At 52.1% G+C, this 23,291-nt stretch overlaps 1 protein-coding gene across 2 annotated transcripts; it reads left to right on the top strand.

Moving 5' to 3' along the window:
• The first annotated feature begins 282 nt into the window (after nucleotides 1-282).
• Nucleotides 283-19,646, top strand: MOB3A (MOB kinase activator 3A). Of its 2 annotated transcripts, XM_027547107.1 has the most exons (5): nucleotides 283-535; nucleotides 5,760-5,872; nucleotides 11,104-11,627; nucleotides 15,543-15,745; nucleotides 17,674-19,646. In XM_027547107.1, exons 3-5 carry the CDS (start codon nucleotides 11,207-11,209, stop codon nucleotides 17,701-17,703), a joined length of 654 nt encoding a protein of 217 aa, XP_027402908.1. In that variant the 5' UTR covers nucleotides 283-535; nucleotides 5,760-5,872; nucleotides 11,104-11,206; the 3' UTR covers nucleotides 17,704-19,646. The 2 variants fall into 2 exon arrangements, with proteins under 2 accessions (XP_027402908.1, XP_027402907.1); XM_027547106.1 differs by lacking the exon at nucleotides 5,760-5,872 and having other exon boundaries at nucleotides 285-535.
• The last annotated feature ends 3,645 nt before the right edge of the window (nucleotides 19,647-23,291 follow it).

The following is a 23,291-nucleotide window of genomic DNA, read 5'->3' as shown; positions in this document are numbered from 1 at the left end:
GCCTCCCGCGCCGCTCCCTCGTCCGCCGCGCACCAACCAACGGCGCCCCCGTGCCACGCCCCTCCGCCGCGCACCAACCAACGGCGCCCTCTCAGGAGGGCCACGACCCTGCCCCGCCCGCGGCGTAGGCCTCGCCCCTGTAACGGGCAACAGAGGGCGCAGGTTCCTCCTTCAGGCCCCGCCCAGGAGCGGCCACTCCAAAAGGAAGCTCCACCCCTTTGTTGGTCCCACCCCCCGACCGCGCCTGACGCATGCGCCCACAGCCATTGCAAAGCTCCTCCTTCCAGGCGGGCTTCCCGGTTCGAGGCCGCGTCTCTTGCTCCCGGCACACAGCAAGTTCCGCCCGCAGGCCTCCCCGGCTCTTGTTTCCGGGGAGGCCTTGCCGTGGAGCGGAAGTATATCCGGTGAGGGGCGGGGCGGTCGTGTGCGAAATTACTCCGGGCCTGACAACGAGGCCGGACTGGCCAGCGGCCCGGGAACTGGGTCCAGCGGCGAACTTGACCCAACTCTTCCGGCAGCAGGAGGCAAGTGGCAGGTGAGTCCTCAGAGTGGCCAGCGCGCCCGGCAGGGAGGTCGGGCCCCTCAGAGGGGCGACCGCGAGTAGCAAGGAGGCCGGTCCCTCAAGGAGTCGAAGGCGGGGAGGCCGGGTTCCTCAGAGGGGAGACGGCGGGGAGGCCGGATCCCTCAGGGGAGCGACAGCGGGAAGGCCGGTTCCATCAGGAGGGCAACTGCGGGCGGCTGGGAGGCCGGGTCCCTCAGAGGGATGGACGGTGGTGGAGGGGCGGGAGCCGGTGGCGGGCCCTTGGTGGAATTAGTGGTTACCAGTGGCAATGGCACCCCACTCCAGTACTCTTGCCTGGAAAATCCCATGGACGGAGGAGCCTGGTAGGCTGCAGTCCATGGGGTCGCTAAGAGTCGGACACGACTGAGCGACTTCACTTTGACTTTTCACTTTCATGCATTGGAGGAAGAAATGGCAACCCACTCCAGTGTTCTTGCCTGGAGAATCCCATGGACAGAGGAGCCTGGTGGGCTGCCGTCTATGGGGTCGCACAGAGTCGGACACGACTGAAGCGACTTAGCAGCAGCAGCAGCAGTGGTTACCAGGGCCACCCCCTTCTGGTATCAATAACCAGGACCTCACCTCCTGGTTTGGATGGAAAGTCCAAAGATTTTAGGGCCCCCAGCGCACTGTGACCCCCGCCCTCTGAAAGCAGTCTTCCTGGTCCCCAGAGCCCCTGAGCAGTGGGCACGGGCTGGGCGGGAGGTGTTTGAATGTTGGCACTGCCCACCGGCTAACCCCCCTGCTTCATCTCTTCACTGACTGTAGGGCTTGCATTTGCTTTAAATGACTATGTACTTTACTAAATGTCACCGAAAAGGGAAGCCTGAGGGTGACTGGAAAATACAGAGAGTCACATAGTAGCAAATAAATAGCCAATGATGCTCCCACCCAGAGAGCCACTGCTCATTTTGGAGTAAAAGTCTTCCATTCTTTATCTGCAGGTGCTTTTTACCCCTTGTATCTTTTTTTTTAAACCTTTTTATACAGTCTCGGTTGACGCCCAATCAACTGCATTCATTCAGAGATACACTTGGATAAATTTTGGCATGTGATACACAAGCATTTTGCATATTTCACCCCACTGCCTGTCTGCACTTTGTGATCTTGGACTTGCTTCTGTTACACTTGGTCTTTGCTAGCTGCTTCTTCGTTCCTCCCTCCACCCAACATAAAGTTCAGGGACTCTTATGAGCCCATTTTACAGACTCAGCCAAGCATGATGAGTGATGCCAAGAATCCTGGCCCTGGCCAATGTCAGGATAGGGCGCTGCAGCCTCCCAAAGCCCTAAGTGCCCATCCACCTCCCACCCCGGCCCAAGTTCATGGTAGCCTGTCACTGTCTGTTGTACTGATTATGGAGTGAAGCAAGTGGAAGTCTTGGCTGCCCCACCCCTGCCTGCCCACACCATGAGGCACTCTGTTTCTCCCCTCCCTTCTGAAGGTGCCCTTTGTTTGTTTACAGGGAACCTCAGCCTGCTCCAATCCAGAGCTTCTCCCCTCCCAAGAGTCCCACCTCAAATAGCAACTGTCCCATTGCTTCTGTCCTGATGGCGACAGGGGTGGTTCCCCCTTTTAAAACCCTCCAGAGCTGAGCTGTCCGGTACAGTAGCCACTGGCTGTTCATGGCTAGTGATCACATGAACATGGCTATTTCAAAATGGGATGTGCCCTTTGTGTAAAATACACAGCAGTCTCTGGAGACTTGGAGTGTTAAGGCGGGGGTGGGGTAGAAGGTGTGCAAAATAGTTCCTTAGTATTTTCTTTCCTGGTTAGATGTTAAAGTGATATTTTAGTGCTCTTAGGCTCAGTAGTATATATGTATAAAATCAATGTTTAAGTCACTTGTTTCTTTTCTTTTTGTTACTTTTTAATGTGGCTGCCAAAAAGTTAAAAATTACACATGCAACATGTATTTCAGTGTCTTCCAAGCCATTTTTTAAAAAATATTTATTTGACTGTATCAGGTCTTAGTTGCAGCAAGCAGGATCTTTTTTATTTGTAGCATATGAACTCTTAGTTTCTGCCTTTAGGATCTAGTTCCCTGACCAGGTTCCCTTGCATTGGCAGCACAGAGTCTTAGCCATTGGACCACCAAGGAAGTCCCATGGCATTTGTTCTTTATGCCAAGATGTGTAAATGTGTTCTTTCTTTATGCCTTCTTTCTTAGGATTCATCATTTTCTGCTTCCTATCTGTGGCTTTAGTTATTTCTTAAGTGGGGTGAGCAATTCACAGGATTTAGCCAAATGCTTGGTGTGTTGTAATTGATAAATTTGTGTTAGCTGTAAGTTTTTAGATTGTTTTTACTTTACTTTATTTATTCTTTGGTTGTTCTGGGTCTTTGCTGTTGCTTGGGCTTTCCTCTGGCTGCAGTGAGTGGGGGCTGCTCTTCACTGTGGTGCATGAGCCTCTCTTTGCCATGGCTTCTCTTGTGGAGCACAGGCTCTAGGTGCATTGGCTTCAGTAGTTAGAGCACATGGTCTGCTATTGTCACTCCTGGGCTCAGTTGCTCCTTCATTGGCAGGCAGATTCTTTACCACTGAGCCACCAGGAAAGCCCAAGCCACCAGGGAAGCCCCAGTAATTTTTTTTTAATAGACTTAATTTTTCGAGAGCAGTTTTAAGCTTACTGCATAATTGAACGGAAGGTACAGGGAATTCCTGTATGCTCCCTGCCCCCATGTGGGCATTGCCTCCCTGGTTATCAGCATGGCCCACCAGAGCGGGGTATTTGTCACCAGGATGAACCTCCACTGACACATCCCGGTCAGCCAGCATCCAGAGTGCATTTGGTGGGTTCACGCTCAGTGGTGCATGCTCTCTGGGTTTGGACAGATGTGCACTGACACATACCCATCATTTTTTCACACAGTAGTTTCACATCCCTAAAAATCCCCTGTGCTCCACCTATTCATCTCTCCTGTAAACTCCCCACCCCCACAAGGGCCCCCCGCAACCACTGATCCTTCTTCTGTCCCCAGAGCTCAGCTCTGCCTTCTCCAGAACATCATAGAGTGTGAATCACCGTGTCACCGTCTCACGTGGGCTTCTTTCACTTAAGGATGCACATTTACAGTTCCTCCTATCTTTTCGAGGCTTGATAGTACACTTTTGTTTTGAACCATCTAAAGGAGAGAGTATGTCTATCATCTCTCAAATCTGGACCATGGTGTTCGCCCACCAGGTGCCCCACATAGCTGTGACAAGCTGTGTTCTAGGTGTGCCTCTCTCCCAACAAAAGTAGAGGTGGCTGTTTCAGTCCTGAAGAGGGTTCTTGGAAGTACTATTTCAGTTCTGGGCTCCAGATGATTCGTATTCCTAACGAGGTTAAGGCAGTCTGCTCCATAGGTGATGATGCGCCTGAGCCAGCCAAGTTCATGGAAGAATCAGCCATTAACCATCATTCCGGGAGCTGCACTCCATCTCCAGGGGTTCTTGAAATGGAAGTTGAACAAAAATTCCCCAAGCAGCTGGCTTGGAGCTTGGGTTTTTACTCTGGGAACTTCTGGACATGCCCCAGCTGGTGAGCTCCTGACTTCCTGGAATGGGTTCAGGCTGCTTAAGCAAAAAAGGGGAATCTGACTTCAGAAACCAGGTTCTGGGAAGGAGACAGTCATTCCTGTGGCTGCTGAGTCCTAAATAAGACATCCAGGGCTGGGCTGCTTTCAATGAGGGCCCACCCTGGGCACCCTCTGTGGGGTGTGGAGCAACATCCCTGGCCCCATCCATTCAGTGCCAGGAGTGCCCCATTCCCCTGTGGCCCCTGGGGGGCAGGGTCACCGCATTTGAGACCCATGGCTGTAGCTGAGCATGGAGGGAGCTCTCCTAATGCCTGGAGAGAGTGTGGTGCCTGGTGGATACCCTCCCCACCCTGATGTTGAGAGGAAGTTTGGGCAGCCAGAAAAGGTGGGGCTTGTGGTGGATGGAAGTTCGGAGGCATGGTTTCTGACACTCAGTTCTCCAGTCAGTCAACCACTCAGTGAAGGCTCCTGCAGCTTTGGAACAAGTCCTCAGAAGGAAGAGGTGTGACTCCTTCATGGACACACCACCTACGACCTCTCCTGCATTTCTTTCCTTTCTGTCCCCCGACCCCCAACACCGTTTTGTTGAACAGAAAATCTGTTTGCCCCCGCGGGGAACTGAGACAGAGGGAGGAGCTTCAGAGGAGAATCATGGCACTGGCTGTGGACACCTGGCAGCCCTTCTTTGTCTCGGTAGAGCAGAGGACAGTAGAGGTGGGGACAGCTGGGCTTAGATCCCAGGCCATCTCTTATCTGCTGTGGGCTCATGGCTCTCAGAGGCACCAGGAAGGGTCCTTGCTGCCTCACCCCCAGCTTCCTGTGAGGCCAATGATCCTGGTCATCCCTTGGCTTGGAGGGCTTGTGGACACATCACCTGATCTCTGCCTCCATCACATGGCTGTCTGTGTCTGTGTCCAGATCCCCTCTTCTTGTAGGACAGGGTGACCTCAACTTAAGTACATCTGCAGTGGTCCTGCTTCCACATGGGATCACCTCACCTGTTAAGACTTCAGCACATCTTTTGAGGGGGGATGTGATTCTGCTTATAAAAGGGCTATAGGAGATAACTGCTGATGGGCATGGGGTTTCTTTGTGGGGTGATGAGAATGTTCTGGAATTAGATAGTGGTGATGGTTGCATACTTCATGATTTTACTAAAATCCATTGAATTGTGTAGGTTTATCGTCGTGTGAATTATATATCAGTTGGCTTTTGTGGGGGAAAAAAGGATTACTAGGAAGGCTGGACTATAGCGAGCCCATCTAAAGCACCTGGCCTTTGTTGTGTCCTTCAGGACGCGGGCAGCCTCCCCACCCAGGGAGCAGTCTCAGTATTTAAACACAAACATTTAGATGATGGGAGACAGCCCTGAGGCACAACCATCTTTAGCAGGACAGATCCTGGGCCGTGAGCATCTTCTAGCCAGCCACAAAGGCTGCTGGGCTGGGGCAGGGTTTACACACAACGGTGGCAAATGTCATCAGCCAGGCAGGATGTGGAGGCGCCGGAAGGAAGTGGCGACGGGGCTGAGGTGTGGCGGTTGCCAACAGGAACTGTGTTTTGTTTTTAGAAAAAGAACAGGGGTGGGTGGGTGTGTGCTGGGGCAGGGGAATTTTGTCGTTTTAACCTTTGTCACTCTTGGAGTTTGTAAGTACCACCTTCGTCTCGTGTGCAGGAAGACCCAGGGGAGCCCCTCGTGCTGGATTCCGAGAAGCCTCTCCTGGTTTTCCCTTTGCTGCCCTTGGAGGTCTTCTAAGAGGGGGCAGAAACTCAGGATCCCCAGAAACGGTACCTGGGGTTTTGGTGGCGGGGGTTGCTGCAGTGACTCCTGGGTGCTTCTCAAGGAAAAGGCACTTGCCAGTGGTTGCCCACTCCTTGGCCACAGGAGCCCAAGGGAGTGTGTTTTTAATAGAAAGTGCTGTTTGCTTTTGATGGGAACTGTCCATCCAGAAAGTTTTTCAAAAATCATTGCTTCCACTTTAAAAAAAAAAAACCCTCCCACTTTCTCAGGAGACAGAAAAGTAGGCAGGAACCTTATAAGCCTGCTTCATCACTCTGCCCCATCTTCTAGAACCATCCTGGCGCTTGTCTGGTCCGTGGCTTGACGGGCTGTAGATAGAGCTGTGGGGTCACCCGGGTCAGTGGGGTCCCTGTCCGCTTCTCACCACCCCACAGCCTGTGCCTGTCTGACAGGTCACGTGGCCCCAGAGACCCCAAAGTCAATAGAAGGCAGCAGCGGGGTGCGGGGAGGTTGCATTTTTCTTGGTGGTGTGGTCTCTTTGAGGGTGAGAAGGCCAGCTATAGGGCCTGGACACCTGGGTGCACAGAGGCCGCTGTGGGGGCTCAGGGGCCAGCCCAGGCCAACCCCACTCTGGCTGGATGAGGGATAGCACCCTGCTTTGTCTTCTCATGGCCAAAGTGAGGCTGCATTCAGCCTGGGCAGAAGAGTGTTTGGAGGCTAAAGTGAGTCGTGGGTGAGAAATTGCTGGCAGGCGGTAGGTGCGGGGGAGGCCAACTTGGGTTGCTGGTCAATCCACGCAGGGTGACTGTCCCTTGACCTGCACTTGGAGTGGCCCTGAGAGCTGCTTGGTTTACAGATGAACCACCTGGGCAGGTTCACGGCCCCTCGGCAGTTAGCGGTCGTGGTGGGGGCAGAGGCAGGTGGAAGCGCGGGGTCCCCACCCACGACATCCAGCACAAGTGCCCTCATACAGAGGCGTCCCCACGACCTAGCACAGGTGATAGACTAGCCTGCAACAGAGGGTCAGGGCAGGTGGCCTCTTAACCGGGGCCTCCTGGGGGTCTCAGATCGTCCACACTGGGAGAAAAACGGCAGATGGGCTATTTGTGGCTGTCCTCCCTTTTCGGAGGCACCTCTTCCTGCCCTTCAGGCCCTAGGCACAGGTCTCTACCACACCTCCAGAACCAGGGAGGGTCAGAACCAGAGGCACCTGCACCAGACTGCAGGTGCGGCAGAGGTGCCTGGTGTGGGAGCAGCCCCAGCCAGGAGGGACTTGGCCCTGGATTTGGGATGAAGAGTGGGGGTGGGGCAGTGGAGGTGGGTGGCCAGGCAGAAGGGACCACGGTTTCATCCCCACGGTCCACGGTGCAAACACTGACTCCTTCTGCTACCAACTGTGCAGCCTAACAGTGATTTACTCATTAACTGGGTACTAGTTAACGGTGACCACTAGTAGTTAATGCTTAGTGCTGTCACCATCTTCTAGCCCAGTGTTTCTCACCTGGGGTGCTCTTGCCCCCAGGGGATACTGGATCACATCTGGGGACATCTGTGGTCGTCACGACTGGGGATGCTCCTCACGTGAGGGGGCAGGGGTGGCCCCGATGTCAGCAGTGGCAAGTCCGGGCCTCAGTCTTCCCAGCTTTAAAGTAGGGTTCTGCTTTGCTCCATGGGTTACCGTGACTGCCTCACTGGGCGTTAACCAAGGTGGCAGGAAGTGATGCTTGTGGCTGGGGCCTCAGGGCAGCTTTGGGGAAGGAAGTGAAGGCTCTTCTGGTCTCTGGATGGGCCTCCTCGCTCCGGAGCACAGGTGGCTTCCTGCCCCATTGCCAGGCGGCCTGTCCGCGTGAGCGTTCCCTCTGTCACACATCAGTGCCTGCATTTTTCAGCCCCTGTGGTCTTCTGTGTCTGCGCTGTCACCTCACACAGCAAACAAATTTGACAGGCAGTGCTGGCCTCAGCTTGAACCCAGAGGGAAATGGCCTGTTCTTTGTGGTTCCCAGAGCAGCACTTCGGCCCACACTTGCTCTGTCTCTTCACCCTACTTTAAAAATAAGAGCTTTCCTGGCTCTCATTGATGTACCAGACTCTCCGCCTTTCACGTGTGCATTCCACTGTTTTTCAGTCCATTCACATTGTTTGTAACACCACCTCTCTCCAGTTCTAGAACATTCTGTCACCTCAGAAGAAACCCTGTTCCCGTCAGCAGTCACCCCATCCCTTGCCCCAGCCCCTGACCACCAGGAACCCACTCTCTGTGTCTGTGGATCTGCCTGCTCTGCACGTTTCCTGTCAGTGGAGGCACACCCCGTGTGTCCTTCCGTTTCTGCGTCTCTCATTGAGCATCGTGTCCTCCGGGTCCGTCCACGTGGTAGCGAGTGTCAGGGCTTCTCTCCTTTTCATGGCTGAGGGATGCTCCCAATGGAGACATTTGGGTGTCTCCACCTTTTGGCTGTTAGGACTCATGCTGCTGGACACACTTATGTACAAGTATTTGTGTGGACATGTGTCGTCCACATGTGTCATCACTTAGATGGACACTTAGGAGAGAGCTGCTGGTGAGATGGTAGCTGCATTTTTTAAACTGCTGGGCTGTTTTCCTCAGCAGCCACCCCATTTTACATTACCCCAGCAGCACAGGAGGGTTCCTGTTGATTGTCCTTTTCGATTACGCCGTCCTCCTTGGGAGTGGCAGGTCCCTCCCCTCCTCACTGTGCTCCCTACATCTGGCTCCATCCCTGGATGCTCAGCCTCTGTGTTTTGCATAGTTCATGCTGCCTTGAATCAACCTTCCAGTATCCACAGGGTCAAGTGGGGCCCAGAAGAATGAGCAGGCTTCACCTACCAGTGGGGAGGACAGATGGTCCCCAGCCTGCATGTAACCAGGGCCTGAGTGGCCCAGTTGTGTCAGCTGTGAGTTACCCTCCCTGGCGTTCCTTCAGATGTTCTGTGTAGCCTCTGTCTGAGTTTCCAATGGCTGCTGTAACAAATCACCACAGACTTTGTAGCCCAAACCACACAGATTATCCTCTTACAGTTCGAGAGGTCGAGTCCAGCTTAGGCCTCTCAGGGCTAAAATCCAGGTGTGGGTAGGGCCGGTCCCTCCGAAGGCTCCGCGGGAGCATCGGCTCCTGCCTTTTCCAGCTTCTAGAGGCACCCCATCCCTGGCTCTCAGCCCCTCCCTCCATCCTCCCAGTCAGCAGAGCAGCATCTCCCGTCTCTCTGCCTCTGACTTTGTTAGCAGGCCCTGTGGACACGTGGAGGACACAGAAGGGGGAAGGAGGTAGGGTCAGGGTTGCGCCTGCCCCGAGGGGAGAGGTGCTGGACCCCTCCTTTGAACCCCGCCCTCCACACTCCATGCTCCAGAAGAAGTACTCTGAAGGCTCAGCTTACTGCCATCCCTCTCACTTGAGATCAGAGCAACCTCTTTCTTTTTAGTTTCTCATAACTCAAGAGTCAGAATCATTCCTGGCTTTCAGGCAGGACACCCTGGCTAGAACGCTGGTGTGTGCCCTTCACATTATCCATCCACCTCTGGAATTAACCCAGAGGTTCAAGGGGCCACTGAAGGCTGGGCCAGGAGGCCCAGGCCAATGGGGATCAGTCTGATTTCTGACCTGCCGACGTGTAGAAGAGCCGAGCCTGCAGGAGATGCTGGCTCCAGGATGTGGTGGGTCGTGACTCAGTGCTTACTAACCGCCTGCTGAGGTCCTTCCCATCCTGGTCGCCCCATCTGGACCATGGACATGGGTGCAGACACGGGTGAACTGGGCTGAGGTGACCAGACCTGCCTGCCTCGTGCCCATCCCCCATCACAGCTTCTCCATCACTGAGGTCAGCCTGGTGGCACAACGTTGTCCCTTGGGGGTGACAGGATCCCTGTGCAAGGACACACTAGGTCTTCTCAGACATGGAATGTCCAGAAGTTTCTGACTGTGAATGTAGGCTGTTCGAAGCCTCTCGGTTTGTGGCAGTTTGCTGCACAGTGTGCTTGGTCTGGAGGGTCAAGGTCCCAGGGCCAAGGAACTGACTCCAGAGGGGTTTATTACATTACGTGTATATTACAACATTACGTATAAGTGGTTTTTCATCTCACCAGGAGTGCAGGGCTGTGTGTGCTGGAGCCCAGCCTGGGCAGTGCTTCCGCTTCTCCCAACCCGGGCCCACTTCCCCCTCTGCTGCTGCTCCTGGGTGAGCTCCCAGGATACCTCCACCCCACCCAGTCCTGGCCAGGTCCACGCCCAGGAAAGCATATCTACTTCAACCGGAGATGGAGACAAGGGGCGGTGGGCTAGCGTGGCCATCGGAGTGGTGATGGTGAAGGAGCAGTGCGTGACTGGTCCCAAATGTGAGCCCGACCCAGGCTCCTTGTGCTTGATTTCACCCTTTCATGCCCCCTGAGGTGGGGTCTATTACTCCAATGTGACAGGGAAGACAGTACAGAACAGAGGCTTGGGAGGGGCCTGTTCATGAGAGCAGGGCCATGGCAGTGCAGCCCCTACACTGGGGCCTCATCCCCAAAATGAGTGGCATCTGTCACAAGACCAGAGAACTCGTGGAGGCATCTTCACTTAGGTGGTACATTGGGGTGGGTAGTGTCCCCCAGATTCATATCTGCCCCTTGGATGTGGAGCTGTGCAGATGTTAGGCTAGAGAGCTGAGAGCACATGGGGTTATGGAGGTCTCTGGTCCAGAGACGAGACTGTGACACGAGACCCAGAGAGGAGCAGAGGCAGCAGGAATCCACGCCCTTCCATCCCTGGAGCCCAGAAGCCCCACGATTGGAGTGTGGGCAGAGCTAGTTCCTCCTGGGGCTCCCTCCCAGCTCCACCAGTGCTCCTGGTCCTTGGCGTGTCCTGGTTTGTAGACCCATCACTCCATCTCTGTGTCCATCATCACACGGCCTCTTACAGGGACATTCATCACTGGATTTGGGGTGCCCGGATAGTCCAGGAATAGGGCAACCCAAGATCCTTAATCAATCTGCAAAGACTCTCTTTCCAGATAAGATTCATTTGCAGATACCTGGCTATGGACATCTCTTCACAGAGGCTGCCACCTAGCCTGAGGGGGCCCGCCCTCAGGTGGCATGTGGGGCCAGTAACTTTCTCTTTACCAAAAGCCTCTGGGCTCAGAGGGGATGTGTCGGGGAAGTTCTGTGTGCCCTTTTGTTGAAACTCAAAACCACAAGTCCCAGGAATGTCCCCAGTTCACCCACTGGTGCTTCTAGAACAGGGTTCCAAGAAGGTTCACAATGTTTCCTTTTTGTGTGTTCCAGGTCCGAGGGAGCCTTGGGGGCCCTGTGACCTTCCTGTCCTGAGCGTCCTGCCCGGCCCTCCCCTCAGAAACCTCGTGGGGGGCGTCCTGAGTGCACGGCCAAGATGTCCAACCCCTTCCTAAAGCAGGTCTTCAACAAGGACAAGACCTTCCGGCCCAAGCGCAAGTTCGAGCCGGGCACCCAGCGCTTCGAGCTGCACAAGAAGGCGCAGGCCTCGCTGAACGCAGGGTTGGACCTGAAGCTGGCGGTGCAGCTGCCCGCTGGTGAGGAGCTCAACGACTGGGTGGCCGTGCACGTGGTGGACTTCTTCAACCGCGTCAACCTCATCTACGGCACCATCAGTGACGGCTGCACCGAGCGCTCCTGCCCCATCATGTCGGGCGGCCCCAAGTACGAGTACCGTTGGCAGGACGAGAACAAGTTCCGGCGGCCCACGGCACTGTCAGCCCCCCGCTACATGGACCTGCTCATGGACTGGATTGAGGTGCAGATCAACAATGAGGACGTCTTCCCCACCAACGTCGGTGAGTCTCTGCGCTTTCGTGTTCTTTTAGGGTCAACTTTATCGGGATGGAGTCCACACACCACTACATCCACCCATTTAAAGTGCATGGTTCAGAGGCTTCCCTGGTGGTCCAGTGGTGGGGACTCCACGCTTCTGTTTCATGGGGCATGGCTGGGGAACTAAGACCTCACATGCTACATGGTAAGGCAAATTAAAAAAATGCAGTTCAGTGGCGTTATAGTATATTCACAGTGTCGTGCAGCTATCAGCTGTATCTAAATCCATCACCCTGAAGGCTTCCCTGGTCCAGTGGTTAAGAATCTGCCTGCCAATGCAGGGGACACGGGTTCCATCCCTGGTCTGGGAAGATCCCACCTGCTGAGGGGCAGCTAAGCCTGTGCCCCACAACTACTGAGTCTGTACTCTAGAGCGCATACTCTGCAACAAGAGAAGCCTGCGCACTGCAACTGGAGAAAGCCCACGTGCAACAGTGAAGACCCTGCGCAGCCAAGGAAAAAATCCATCACCCTGAAAGAAGCCCCATCCCCTTCAGCAGTCACCCGCACAGCCTCCCCAGCCCCTGATGACCAGGAACCCACTGTCTGTGTCTGTGGCTTTGCCTGTTCTGAACGTTTCCCATTGGTGGAATCACACCCTGTGTGTCCTGTGTCTGCTTCTCACACTGAGTGTCGTGTTCTCAGAGTCCATCCACATGGTAGCGAGTGTCAGGGCTTCTCTCCTTTTCATGACTGAGTGATGCTCCTGTGTGTGAAGGGACACATTTTGCTTCAAGCAAAGGCTTCCCTGGTGGCTCAGATTTTAAAGAATCTGCATGCAGTGCAGGAGACCCAGGTTCAATCCCTGGGAGAAGGGAATGGCTACCTCCTCTAGTATCCTTGCCTGGAGAATCCATGGACAGAGGAACCTGGCAGGCTACACTCCATGGGATAGCAAAGAGTCAGACCCAACTGAGCGACTAACACATATAGTTAAAGGATCTTGAGATAGACAATTCTGGATTATCTGAGTGAACCCTAAATGTCATCACAAGGTCCTAATGAGGGGGCAGAGGGAGACTCGTTACCTAGTGGGGCAGAAGGTGGTGCGGTGATGGGAGGAAGAAGGGACCATAAGCCCAGAAAACATGGGACCGGGTTTTCCCTGGAGCCTGTGGAGGACTCAGCTCTGCCCACAGCTGGACTCCAGCTCAGGGCACCATGTGGACTCTGGCCTCAGGAACTGGGAGAGAATTGTCCTGAGCCGCTGAATGGTCCCAGGAGACAGTAGATGTTATTCTCATGTTCACCTGGGCTACTTGGAGTCCTGGTAGGCCGACTGGTGAGCAGACCTCGGGCCTGGCTTTGGGCTGCTGCCATGCTCTGTGCTTCATTGAGTTTCTCACCCCCAGGCCTCACTGTCCGTACAGTGAACCACGTTGACTCTGGCAAGGGGATTCCAGGGACCCACCTGGGAGAAGGCCATCCCATAGTCATCACTTTCCCAAAACAGATTCCTGGGTGGTCTCCTGTCAGGTTGCCGGGTCCAGGTCTGCACCTTCTCCCTGTCATCCTGAGTCATTGCTTTGCTGGGACCAACTGAGGCCCTGAGGGGTCCACCTCCTAGAACTCAGACCTGCCTCGAGTCAGTGCTCACCCACCAGAAAGGAGAGCATAAGAAGAGTGAGAGAAATGAACTTGGCAGATGTCACCCAGCTGCCCAGCGAGGTTAGGGGCTGCCTGGCCTAGGCCGTATCTTCCAGCCCTGTCCACAGACCCCAGGGCCAGCCCCACCCCTCGGCCTGGTTCCACCCGCACCCCCACCCCCAGTGGACTGAAGTGCTTCTCTTTGCTTGTTTGCAGTGCTGCTCAGAACAGGAGCCTCCCGTGCTCTTCAGGGCTAGATCTGTGGCTGAACAGAGAAAGCACAGGTCTAAAAGTTCATCCTGCCCCCCACGCTGGTGCTTCCATGCCTGAGCATCCACTTAGCCCCAAAGCCACCTGACTACTCTTGAGTTTAGACCCGAGATCCGTCCGCACGCTTTTCCCATCAAGGACCAGACGGGCTGCCTCAGCTACTCAGATCTGCCATGCACCCGAAAGCCATCATGGATGACACTTTAAAAAGTGTGCACGAGGAGTAGGCCTGCGTTCCAGTAAAACTTACCTACAGAAGTGGGTGGTGGACCAGGTTTGTGACTCCATGTGAGGGCATCTTGCAGGCGTGGGCAGTGCCATCCCAGAAGATCCTGTGTCCAGGCCCTTCTCCTATGGGGCTGTCGCTCCCTCTCTACCTGGGATGGCCCAGGAGGACCTTAGTGACTCCCATCCCCCCAGGAAAGGGGGCAGGGTGGGGCCCTAGCCTAGTGGGGCCCAGGATCCTGTGTGGCAGATGCTGGCTATGTGCTGTGCTACCTTCCTCTGCCTGCCATAGGCTCTCGTTCCCTCTGACCTCCCAACGCTGAGGAGACCTTCCCTTGTCGGGGGTCCCCATGCCCTCAAGGCCGCTGTCCCACCACTCAAGTGTCATGGGTCTTCACGGATGGCAGATGAGCCTCAGATGCCCTGTGAACATGGTTTTTCCCAAGAGTCAAGTATTCTTGCTTCCCTGATGGTTAAGTATCCACCTGCCAATGTAGGAAACACGAGTTCAATCCTTGGTCTGGGAACATCCCACATGCAGCAGAGCAACTAAGCCTGTGTGCTTCAACTACTGAGCTCATGCGCTTAGAGCCTGTGCTCTGCAACAAGAGAAGCCACTGCAACGAGAAGCCTGCACACACAAGAGAACCTGCGCTCAGCAACGAAACCCTAGCACAGTCAAAAAAATTTTAAATTAGTTTAAAAAAGAGTTGAGCATTCCTTCTGTTTAGCTGTTTTCTCCTGTTGGATGGAAGCAGGAAACCCAGAGGCCTCACTGGTGCTGAACGAGCCTTCTGCAAAGGCACATCCCCAGACACCCGGCCTGGAACACCAGTGCCATCAGCAGTATGGGACACGCGTACACAGAGGAGGGAGCTGGCCAGGGGCATGATGGTTGGTCTTGGGGAAGGTCTTTCCCATTTGCCTCATCCCTCCACACCCTGGGACCTGCCTCTGGTGTGAGAAACCCTCACTCAGGCTAGTTGTCCCTGACTGGCCGCTGACACTGCCCCTCGAGCTGCTGAGCACACAGATCCGGAGCACCTATTTGTATGTCTTTGGGGATTTGCTCGACAACCAGCAGCTGCCATTCCATTTTCTGTGAGTGCGTCCCAGAGCGTTGTGGCTGTCCACAGGCTGGGTGGTCGCCAGCCCTGGAGCCCCTCTCATGAAGGACACAGGACCTGTCCCTCCTGGTCCCAGGCAGCCCCTGGCAGCGCTGCTCACATGGTGTGAGTGCATGGCATCTGTCCCCTGGGCCGAGGAGGACACGCGAGGTGGGGACGGGCATGTGGGCACAGCCCATGAATGTGCCTGATGCCAGAAGGTCACCCCCAGCTGGGTCAACAGGTCTTACCACAATTTTAAAAAATTTAAAAAAAATTGAAAAATAGAAATAAAATATTTCAGTAATAGAAAAACACGGTGCATGTATGTATGTATGCAATTAAGTTAGGATGTGTGTGTTCAAATGTGAGCAGTACCATGAAGCATAGTTAGATGGGACGATATAAATATATTAAGGGAAAAGCATCAAAGTCCAGAACATAGGTTTTTATGCATCGCCCAGTTCCTATCCGAAAAATAAAGGTAACCAGAAATAGACGCAGAAGCCTGTGAGCCGCCCGGAAGCGGGATGTCAGGTCCACTGCCGGCCAGACGCGGAGAGCGAGAAGGGCAGGACGTCTGGGCCTGCAGGACTGCCCCTCCCCGCCCCCGGGCGCTGCTTGGGGCAGAGAGGTGCAGGTCCCGGAGGGAAGGGGAAGGGAAGCTGAGCCATGCCCTTCGCCCCGCAGGCACGCCGTTCCCCAAGAACTTCCTGCAGGTGGTGAAGAAGATCCTGTCGCGGCTCTTCCGCGTGTTCGTGCATGTGTACATCCACCACTTCGACCGCATCGCACAGCTGGGCTCCGAGGCGCACGTCAACACCTGCTACAAGCACTTCTACTACTTTGTCACTGAGTTCGGCCTTATCGACACCAAGGAGCTGGAGCCGCTGGTGAGCATGGAGCGTCGTGGGGTAGGCAGCGGGTGCGCGGGGTCCCCCCATTACAGTGGCCCGGAGGGGCTCCTGCCTGCAGTTGGGGTGCCCATCCCTCCTGCTAGCGGCAGGAGAGCAAGGAGCTACTTCTTTTTCTGGTTTTAATTGAGGTAAACTTTACATGTGGTAAAACCACTGATGTAAAAATGAACAATTCAGTGGTGTTCAGTACATTCAGAGGGTTCTGCAACCCTCACTTCAGTCCAGTTCCAGAACCTTTCATAACCCCCAAAGCAGTCTTCTCCACATCAGCAGTCACCCCCTCCTCAGCCCCTGCAACCACTCTCCTCAGCCCCTGCAACCACTCACCCACTTTCTGTCTGGGGGGATTTGCCGAATTGGTCAGTATTGATTCCCCGCCCCCGCCCCAGAAATGGGAGATTTCAGGTGCCTGACTCAGGTCCCGTGGGCTGTGACTTGGAGCCTGTATGCCATACTGTGTTACCCAAATGGTTCTGAGCAGGACCTGCAAGGTCAGAGGGCACAGGTGGTTGCTCTCCCAGTGCCCACCAGCTGCTGCCACTGTTTACGGGGATCATTATAAGAAGTGGGAACATCTCCCCAAGCTCAGAAATGCCGGAACCTTCCAGGGACCGGGTGGTGCCTGGGTGTGCGGGTCTGCTCCTGGGAGACAAGATCATCACTCTGGATACCCCGCCCCAGTTGTACCTTTCCTGGCAGGACCCTGGGCTCCCTGTGGGCCTGTTTGGGAGGCCTTTTATTTGAGTACACTTGATTACAGCCTTGTGTTGGTTTCAGGTGTACAACACAGTGACTCAGTTATTCATGTATTCTTTTTCATAATCTTTTCCATTATGGTTTATCACAGGACACCGAATATAGTTCCCTGTGCTATATAGCAGGACTTAACTGTTTATCAATTTTATATATAGTAGTGTGTATCTGTTAATCCCAAACTCCTAGTTTATCCCCATTTCTTTCCCCCCTGATGTCTGTGAGTCTGTTTCTGTTTCATACATAAGTTCATCTGTGCCATATTTTAAATCCCACACAGAAGTGATGTCGTATGGTGTTTGTCTTTCTCTGATTTACATTGCTAAGCATAATGCCCTCCAAGTCCATCACATCCATGGTGTTGCAAATGGCATCGGTTCATTCTTTTTCATGGCTGAGTAATAGTCTGCTGTGGAGATGCGCCACATCTCCTTTATCCACTCCTGTCAGTGGGCATTTAGCTTGTTTCCATGTCTTGGTTATTGTAAATAGTGCTGCTCTGAGAATTGGGGTACATTTATCTTTTCAAATTATAGTTTTCTCTGGATACATGCCCAGAAGTAGGATTGCTGGATTGATCTATGGGACCTCCGTATTCTCCATAGTGGCAGCACCAAATTGCTTTACATGTGACCTTTTTTCCTGATTCCTTTCATTGCTTTGGGTCTTTGCGAAAGGCTTATCTTTGACAACTTTTAAAAACCTCTAAAAACATCTCAACATAGCTTTTTCGTGTTTGTATATTCCCTTGTAGGCTCTGGCTAGTAGGGAAGGGGTTTCCCTCTGGGGTAGTGGAATGTTCTGGAACCAGGTAGAGGTGGGGGTTGTCCACCGTTGAGGAGGACAGTTCATTTTATGTGAATCTCACCAAATACGGAAAATAGTCGTGGGCAGTTTTATGATACGCTCATGTTTTTTCATTTAGTGTCCTGATCCCGTGGTCCTTTCTCCTGCATTGACACTTAGAGTTCTTTCTGGAGGCAGAAACTGTGACCCTTCTCATAAAGAGCGTGCCGCCTGGCCTGAGGCACACGCTGTCTATGCCCGGTTTAGTAAAGTTTGTGTTGAATGAGGCCTGTGGGCCCCTTGAGACCATGCACTCTGACTTCCCTTTTGTGTGTGACTCCTGATGTCCTGCTTGTTCTTAACAGAAAGAAATGACCGCACGGATGTGCCACTGAGAGCCCTCGGCCCTGTCATCTCTGCGGCCACGCCCTGGGGACCCGCTGCGGCTACGCGCCACATCTCCAGCACAGGGACCAGTGTTTTCTAGCCCAGCAGATTCTGCGCTATCAGGGTTGCATCCTCTCTCCGGTTCCAAGGTGGCAGCAACCATTAGTCCGGTCCTCTGGGCCCCAGTCTCCTCAGCCGTCACATCACAAGGGAGATGGGAATTTGAACTCTGTGATTCTCTGTGTTGTGAGCAACCAGGAAAACCCACTTTGTTTGGAAACCACTTGCATTTGCCAGGAGGCTGGCCCACCTTGGGTCCGTCTCCTGACTAGCCAGCATGCTCGGCCATGGGCTCTGGGGCCCAGTCAGCGAGGCCATGGCCATGCAGCACTTCCCACCATGGCCCAGGTCTGGTTTCAAGCGGTACGAGCACCTGGCTTCTGTCCTCCCTGCGTCCTCCCCTAGCCACTTCTGTCCGCCATTCCTCCAGGACCCTGGGCTCATCCATCAGTTTCCCAAGCCTGCGCCTGCATCCCACATTTCTTGGGGCCCCTTCATGTCACATAAAAGAGTGGATTATTATAGTTTCATTTACAACTGCTATGAGAGGTTACTAGGAGAAAAAAAAAAACTTTTTACCTACAGGTAGTCTTCCCCTTGCCCTCTAGAAAAATGTCCCCTTTTTGCCATGAATAACAGGGTGACTCTCCCAGGGAGCACCTCTCCCTGGGTGTACAACCTTTGAATTTCACCTAATGCCTGCCAACATCATATGGAAACCCTTTGTATGCCACCCTGCCCCCCCCCCCCCCGACCCCAAGACTCTGGGACCAAACCCCAGCACCTTCTCCCTGCAGAAGCTGGAGCAGGGGCACTCTACCAGCCACCTCCCTGCCCACAAGCAGCATCCTTGGTGGCCTTTGGGCATGGCAACCCTACCTGCCCAGGCCATGCTGGTTCCAAGTTACCTCTAGGTGTCAGGGAGAGGGCCCGCCACCGACACTGAACAAGTGCAATTAACAAATGAAACCTGGGCCTCAGTCCTTCAGAAGCCGCCGGCTCTGCTCCTGGAGCCTGGAAGGACTTTATGAAACTGGCCAATCGAATGTAGCTCCTTTTAGATGCAGAACCACAACCGAACGCCGTAACCACTGTGCCTCTTCAGGTCACCAGCCAGGTCAAGGAAGGCAGTGGGACTGGGGGAGAGAGTCCCCTGCCCACCCTCCTGCTCCTGTGGGTATTCCCACAGGAACATCAGAATAAATCAGTCTCCTTATCTGCGGCTGATGACTGTCATTTTTGTCTTCCTAGAGTTGGGACACATCACCACAATTGTCACCAGGGTGCCCTTGTCCAAGGGGCAAAGAAATCTTCGCAGTCACCATGGTTTGTGGCCCCCAGAGTGCCCGAGTAGATGATCAGACGCACAGCACATTGGTGGGACTAGAATTTCACAGGGTGCCCGGCATCTGGAAAACAGACTGAGAAGGCACCCACCTCTCTCCTGCTTCTGCCTTCTTTCACATTGCTCTAGACACTTAGCAAACGTGATTTTAACTGTTGCCACTTCTCAGCCTTTTGGCTGAGATCAAGTGATTTTAACTGTTGCCTCTTTGCAACATAAATGTTCCAGAAAACTTTGAGCTGGGTGCAGAAGAGTAGATGGAGTGAGAGGGAACAGAGGGGTGTTTTCTGTCTCTGTCCCATCCTAGGTATCCTGTGACCTTAACACATGAGTTTACCCCAGACATCTCTTATATGCAAAATATGGGATTGTGTTACTCTCAGGGGTCCTGGGGCCAACAGAGCGGTCTTATGAGAAGCTCTGGATCCAGTGGATTCCAGCCTGGTGTGTGGCTTCCTTCCCCTAGAGGGCGCGCCGTCTCCATCACAGGGAGAGAGTGTCTTCAGGGGACTCCTGGTTACTTGGAAATAAATACTTTCTAATGAAGCCTGTGTTTCCTTACCCCTGGATTTTGCAAATACACCACAGAGATTTCCAGGACCAGTTTAAAGTCTGGGGAGCTATTGCCGTTATTTGGAACAACAGCCCCAAAAGTTGTCCTTGTCCTGGTCCTGGTACCTGTGAACATGTCACTTCAGTGGGCAGAGGAGACTTTGCATGAGGGGTTAAGAGTAGGCTCCTGAGATGCTGGATTCCTGGGGTCCCAGTGTCATCACAGGGTCCTTATAAGAGGTGGGGGGAGGGTCAGAGGGAGATGCTGTGCTTCTGGCTGTGAAGATTGAGGGAGAGGCCGCGAGCCAGGGATAAGGCACCTCTAGAACCTGGGAAAGGCAGCAACCAATGCTCCCTGGAGCCTCCAGAGGGACCAGCCCTGCCTATGCCTGGATTTAGCCCCTTGAGGCCCGAGTTGGACTTCGGACCTCCAGGACTTTAAGGAAATAAGTTAGTGTTATTTAAGCCAATGAGTTTGCTGACTATGTTAGGGCTGCCACGGGGAACTCATGCACCCTTTGGAAGGAAGTGTTTCATACACCGAACTCCTGGGACCTACTGACTTGGGCTGCCTGGAATGCGAAGATTAGCCAGGCTAGCTTCTGGGCAACCCTTCCCTTCACAGGCCTGGTAATCACTCATCCTAACAGGACAGTTCACCCCAAAACTTGTTCAACCAGGAGAGGTTGTGGGAGGTAGGAAGCGGTGTCTGGAAGTCTGACCAGACGAAGCAGTGGCAAAAGGAACCAGCTGTGTTTCTTGGACAAAACCAGCTGGCCCTGTTCCTTCCTGGCCACCATTGAGGCATGGCTGTGGATCTGAGTCATCACAATGGACGTGACAAAGAAGGCAGAATAACCCAGAAGGGGTGTTCTTCCAGAAAGTGGAGAAGAAAGTCGGGTCACAGTAGGGCCATCTCGGAAGATCAGGAGCCCCATTGCTCCTGGAAACTTCCAAACTGGGGCAGGCATTGTCCTAGACTGGTACTATTCAATATGGCAGCCACTAGCCACAGGGGCTATTGAAATTCTAATTCAAGATCAGCTAAACAGAAAAATCCTCAGCTCCTTCACACTAGCCCTTGTTGGTGGTCTCCATGGCTGCCATTTTCTACTACATTGGTTGGCGCTGCTTCTACAAGTTGTTCCTGAGTCAGAACAAAGGTCAAGGTAGAGACAATTTTTTTTTTTTTAAGGTAGAGACAATTTGAATCCTTTTCCAGTTCATAAAGATTGACTGAGGTCTGGAATTTAATAAGTGGTTTGCATCTTGACCACCAAAAGGAGGGACCGTGTGGGACTGAAGAGAGGAAGGCGGCTCTGGGGACAGATGGAGGACTTGGAAAAGCCCAGACAGGGATTTCCCTGGAAGTCCACTGGTTAAGACATTGTCTTCCAATGCAGAGAGTACAGGTTCCATGCCTGGTTGGGGAGCTAAGATCCCACATACCTCTCGGCCAAAAAAAACAAAACATAGAACAGAAGAGGTAACAAATTCAATAAAGACTTTAAGAATGGTACACATCAAAAAGAAAGAAAATAAAAAGCCCAAATAGATTCAATCCTCTGTTGAGCATGCATTTTATAGGTGCCTCCAAGTTCACAAAGCCCCTCTGGGTTGTTGCCACTATTTATGGCTACAATAATATTCCTCTAGTTGAATCTTTATAAACAGACTCAGTTTTTTTTTTTTCAATTTTATTTATTATTATTTTTTATTTTTTGGCTATACTATGCAGTAGTAGGATCTTGGTTTCCTGGCCAGGGATGGAACTGGTGCCCCCTGCAATGGAAGCATGGAGCCCTAACCATTGGACCATCTTGGAAATCCCTAGATGCTGTTTCATAGATGATGGTAATTGGCAAAATTATATATTAATATAATAATATGTGATAATATATTAACAGTGAACTTAATTTCACCAATTATCACTACACACACACACACATACACATATACATATATATATGTAAAATGTAAAATAATATGCATCCTTTGAAATTAACTGGAGGGACAAAGACAGGAACAACAGCAGCTACAAAAGATAGAAAATACAGTAAACAGCAAAGATGAGTATTTTAAAGCATCATATGGGATTAGTTCATGGAAAACTAAGGCAGCAGTCATAGACCAGGCTTGGCTATATGGAGTCCCCACCTGGTTTTATAAATAAGGTATTATTGGTACCTGACCCTGCACATTCACCTGTATATCACCTATATAACACAAGGGGTAGTTGTCACACAGAAGCTGAAAACAGCCACACTCGGGCCTTCATGGGAAAAGTTGGCTAACCCCTGAAATTGAGGTTGATTCTCCTAGTAAAATATGAGAGTGTCACAGAAGTAAAACCGCGACCTTAGCACTTTCTTCTTTTCACACAGACCTAGACAGTTCTGTGTATGCTAGCCCCTGGGCTGTATGCTTTCCTTGGGAGAATCTCGTGCCTTCTATCCCAATAAAGTTCTTAAATAAATGGCATGGCACAGTTCAGAGTAGGTAAGCCCAAGTTATATCTAAGCAAAGCCAACCACGAAAAACCAGTGATTGCAATATTAATGCATACAAGAAACAGTATACTTATTTTGACCAAGTTTCCTGATTAATATTGCTATAGGGAAAATATATTAGAAAACTTTATGTATTGAAATACGTTGAATGAAATAGAAATTCAAGGAAGACTTAGAAAATGATACAAGTGAACTTATTTACAAAACAACAATAGACCCACAAATATAGAAAACGAAGTTATGGTTGCCAAAGGGGAAATGGGAAGAGGGATAAATTAGGAGTATGGGGTTAACAGATACACACTACTATATATAAAATAGATAATCAGGGACTTCCCTGGTGGTCCACTGGCTAAGACTCAGTAATCTTAATGCAGGGGGCCTGGGTTTCATCCCTGGTCAGGGAACGAGATCCCACATGCCGAAATTAAGAGTCCACAACTAAAGATCCTCAGTGCCATAACTAAAGATCCGTATGCTGCAACTAAGACTCGGTGCAGCCAAATAAGTAAAAAAAAATTTTTTTAATTAATGACAAGAACTTACTGTATAGCAAAGGGAACTATACTTGGGAGTTCCCTGGTTGCCCAGTGGTTAGGGCTGTGCATTTTCACTGTCAAGGGCTCAGGTTCAATCCTTGGTCAGAGAATTAAGATCCTGCAAGACACACAGCATGGCCAGGAAAGGAAAAAAAAGGGAACTATACTCTACATTTTGTCATAAGCTTTAAGGAAAAAGAATCAGAAAACACATACATACACACATAACTGAATCAATTTGCTGTACACCTGAAATGAACGCAACTTTGTAAGTCAACTATAGTTCAATAAAAAAAAAGAAATTCAAGGAAAACATGGCAGAATGACTTATTAAACATTTACAGTCACTTCTCCTGCCAGCTAAGAAAATGTATTAATTTAGTGATATGTCAATATATCACTCCCGTATTCTTGACTGGGAAATCCAATGGACAGAGGAGCCTGGCAGGCTGCAGTCCAGGGGGTCGAAAAAGAGCCAGACACAGTTTAGCAACTAAACAACAACATATCAATATATAAATTTATGGATAGATTAATTATAAAATGATATATTTATTTCTTAACATATTACTTTGTGTCCTATAATTCAT

This window comes from Bos indicus x Bos taurus, chromosome 7 (assembly GCF_003369695.1).
Source record: "Bos indicus x Bos taurus breed Angus x Brahman F1 hybrid chromosome 7, Bos_hybrid_MaternalHap_v2.0, whole genome shotgun sequence".
NCBI classification, from domain to species: domain Eukaryota; kingdom Metazoa; phylum Chordata; class Mammalia; order Artiodactyla; family Bovidae; genus Bos; species Bos indicus x Bos taurus.
This window is presented reverse-complemented; position numbering and strand designations above follow the sequence as displayed.

Coding starts and splice junctions, on each gene's coding strand:
- MOB3A (XM_027547107.1), top strand. CDS start 11,207: ATGTCCAACCCCTTCCTAAAGCAGGTCTTCAACAAGGACAAGACCTTC. Junction 11,628..15,542: donor CGTCTTCCCCACCAACGTCG/GTGAGTCTCTGC, acceptor TTCGCCCCGCAG/GCACGCCGTTCCCCAAGAAC. Junction 15,746..17,673: donor CCAAGGAGCTGGAGCCGCTG/GTGAGCATGGAG, acceptor TGTTCTTAACAG/AAAGAAATGACCGCACGGAT.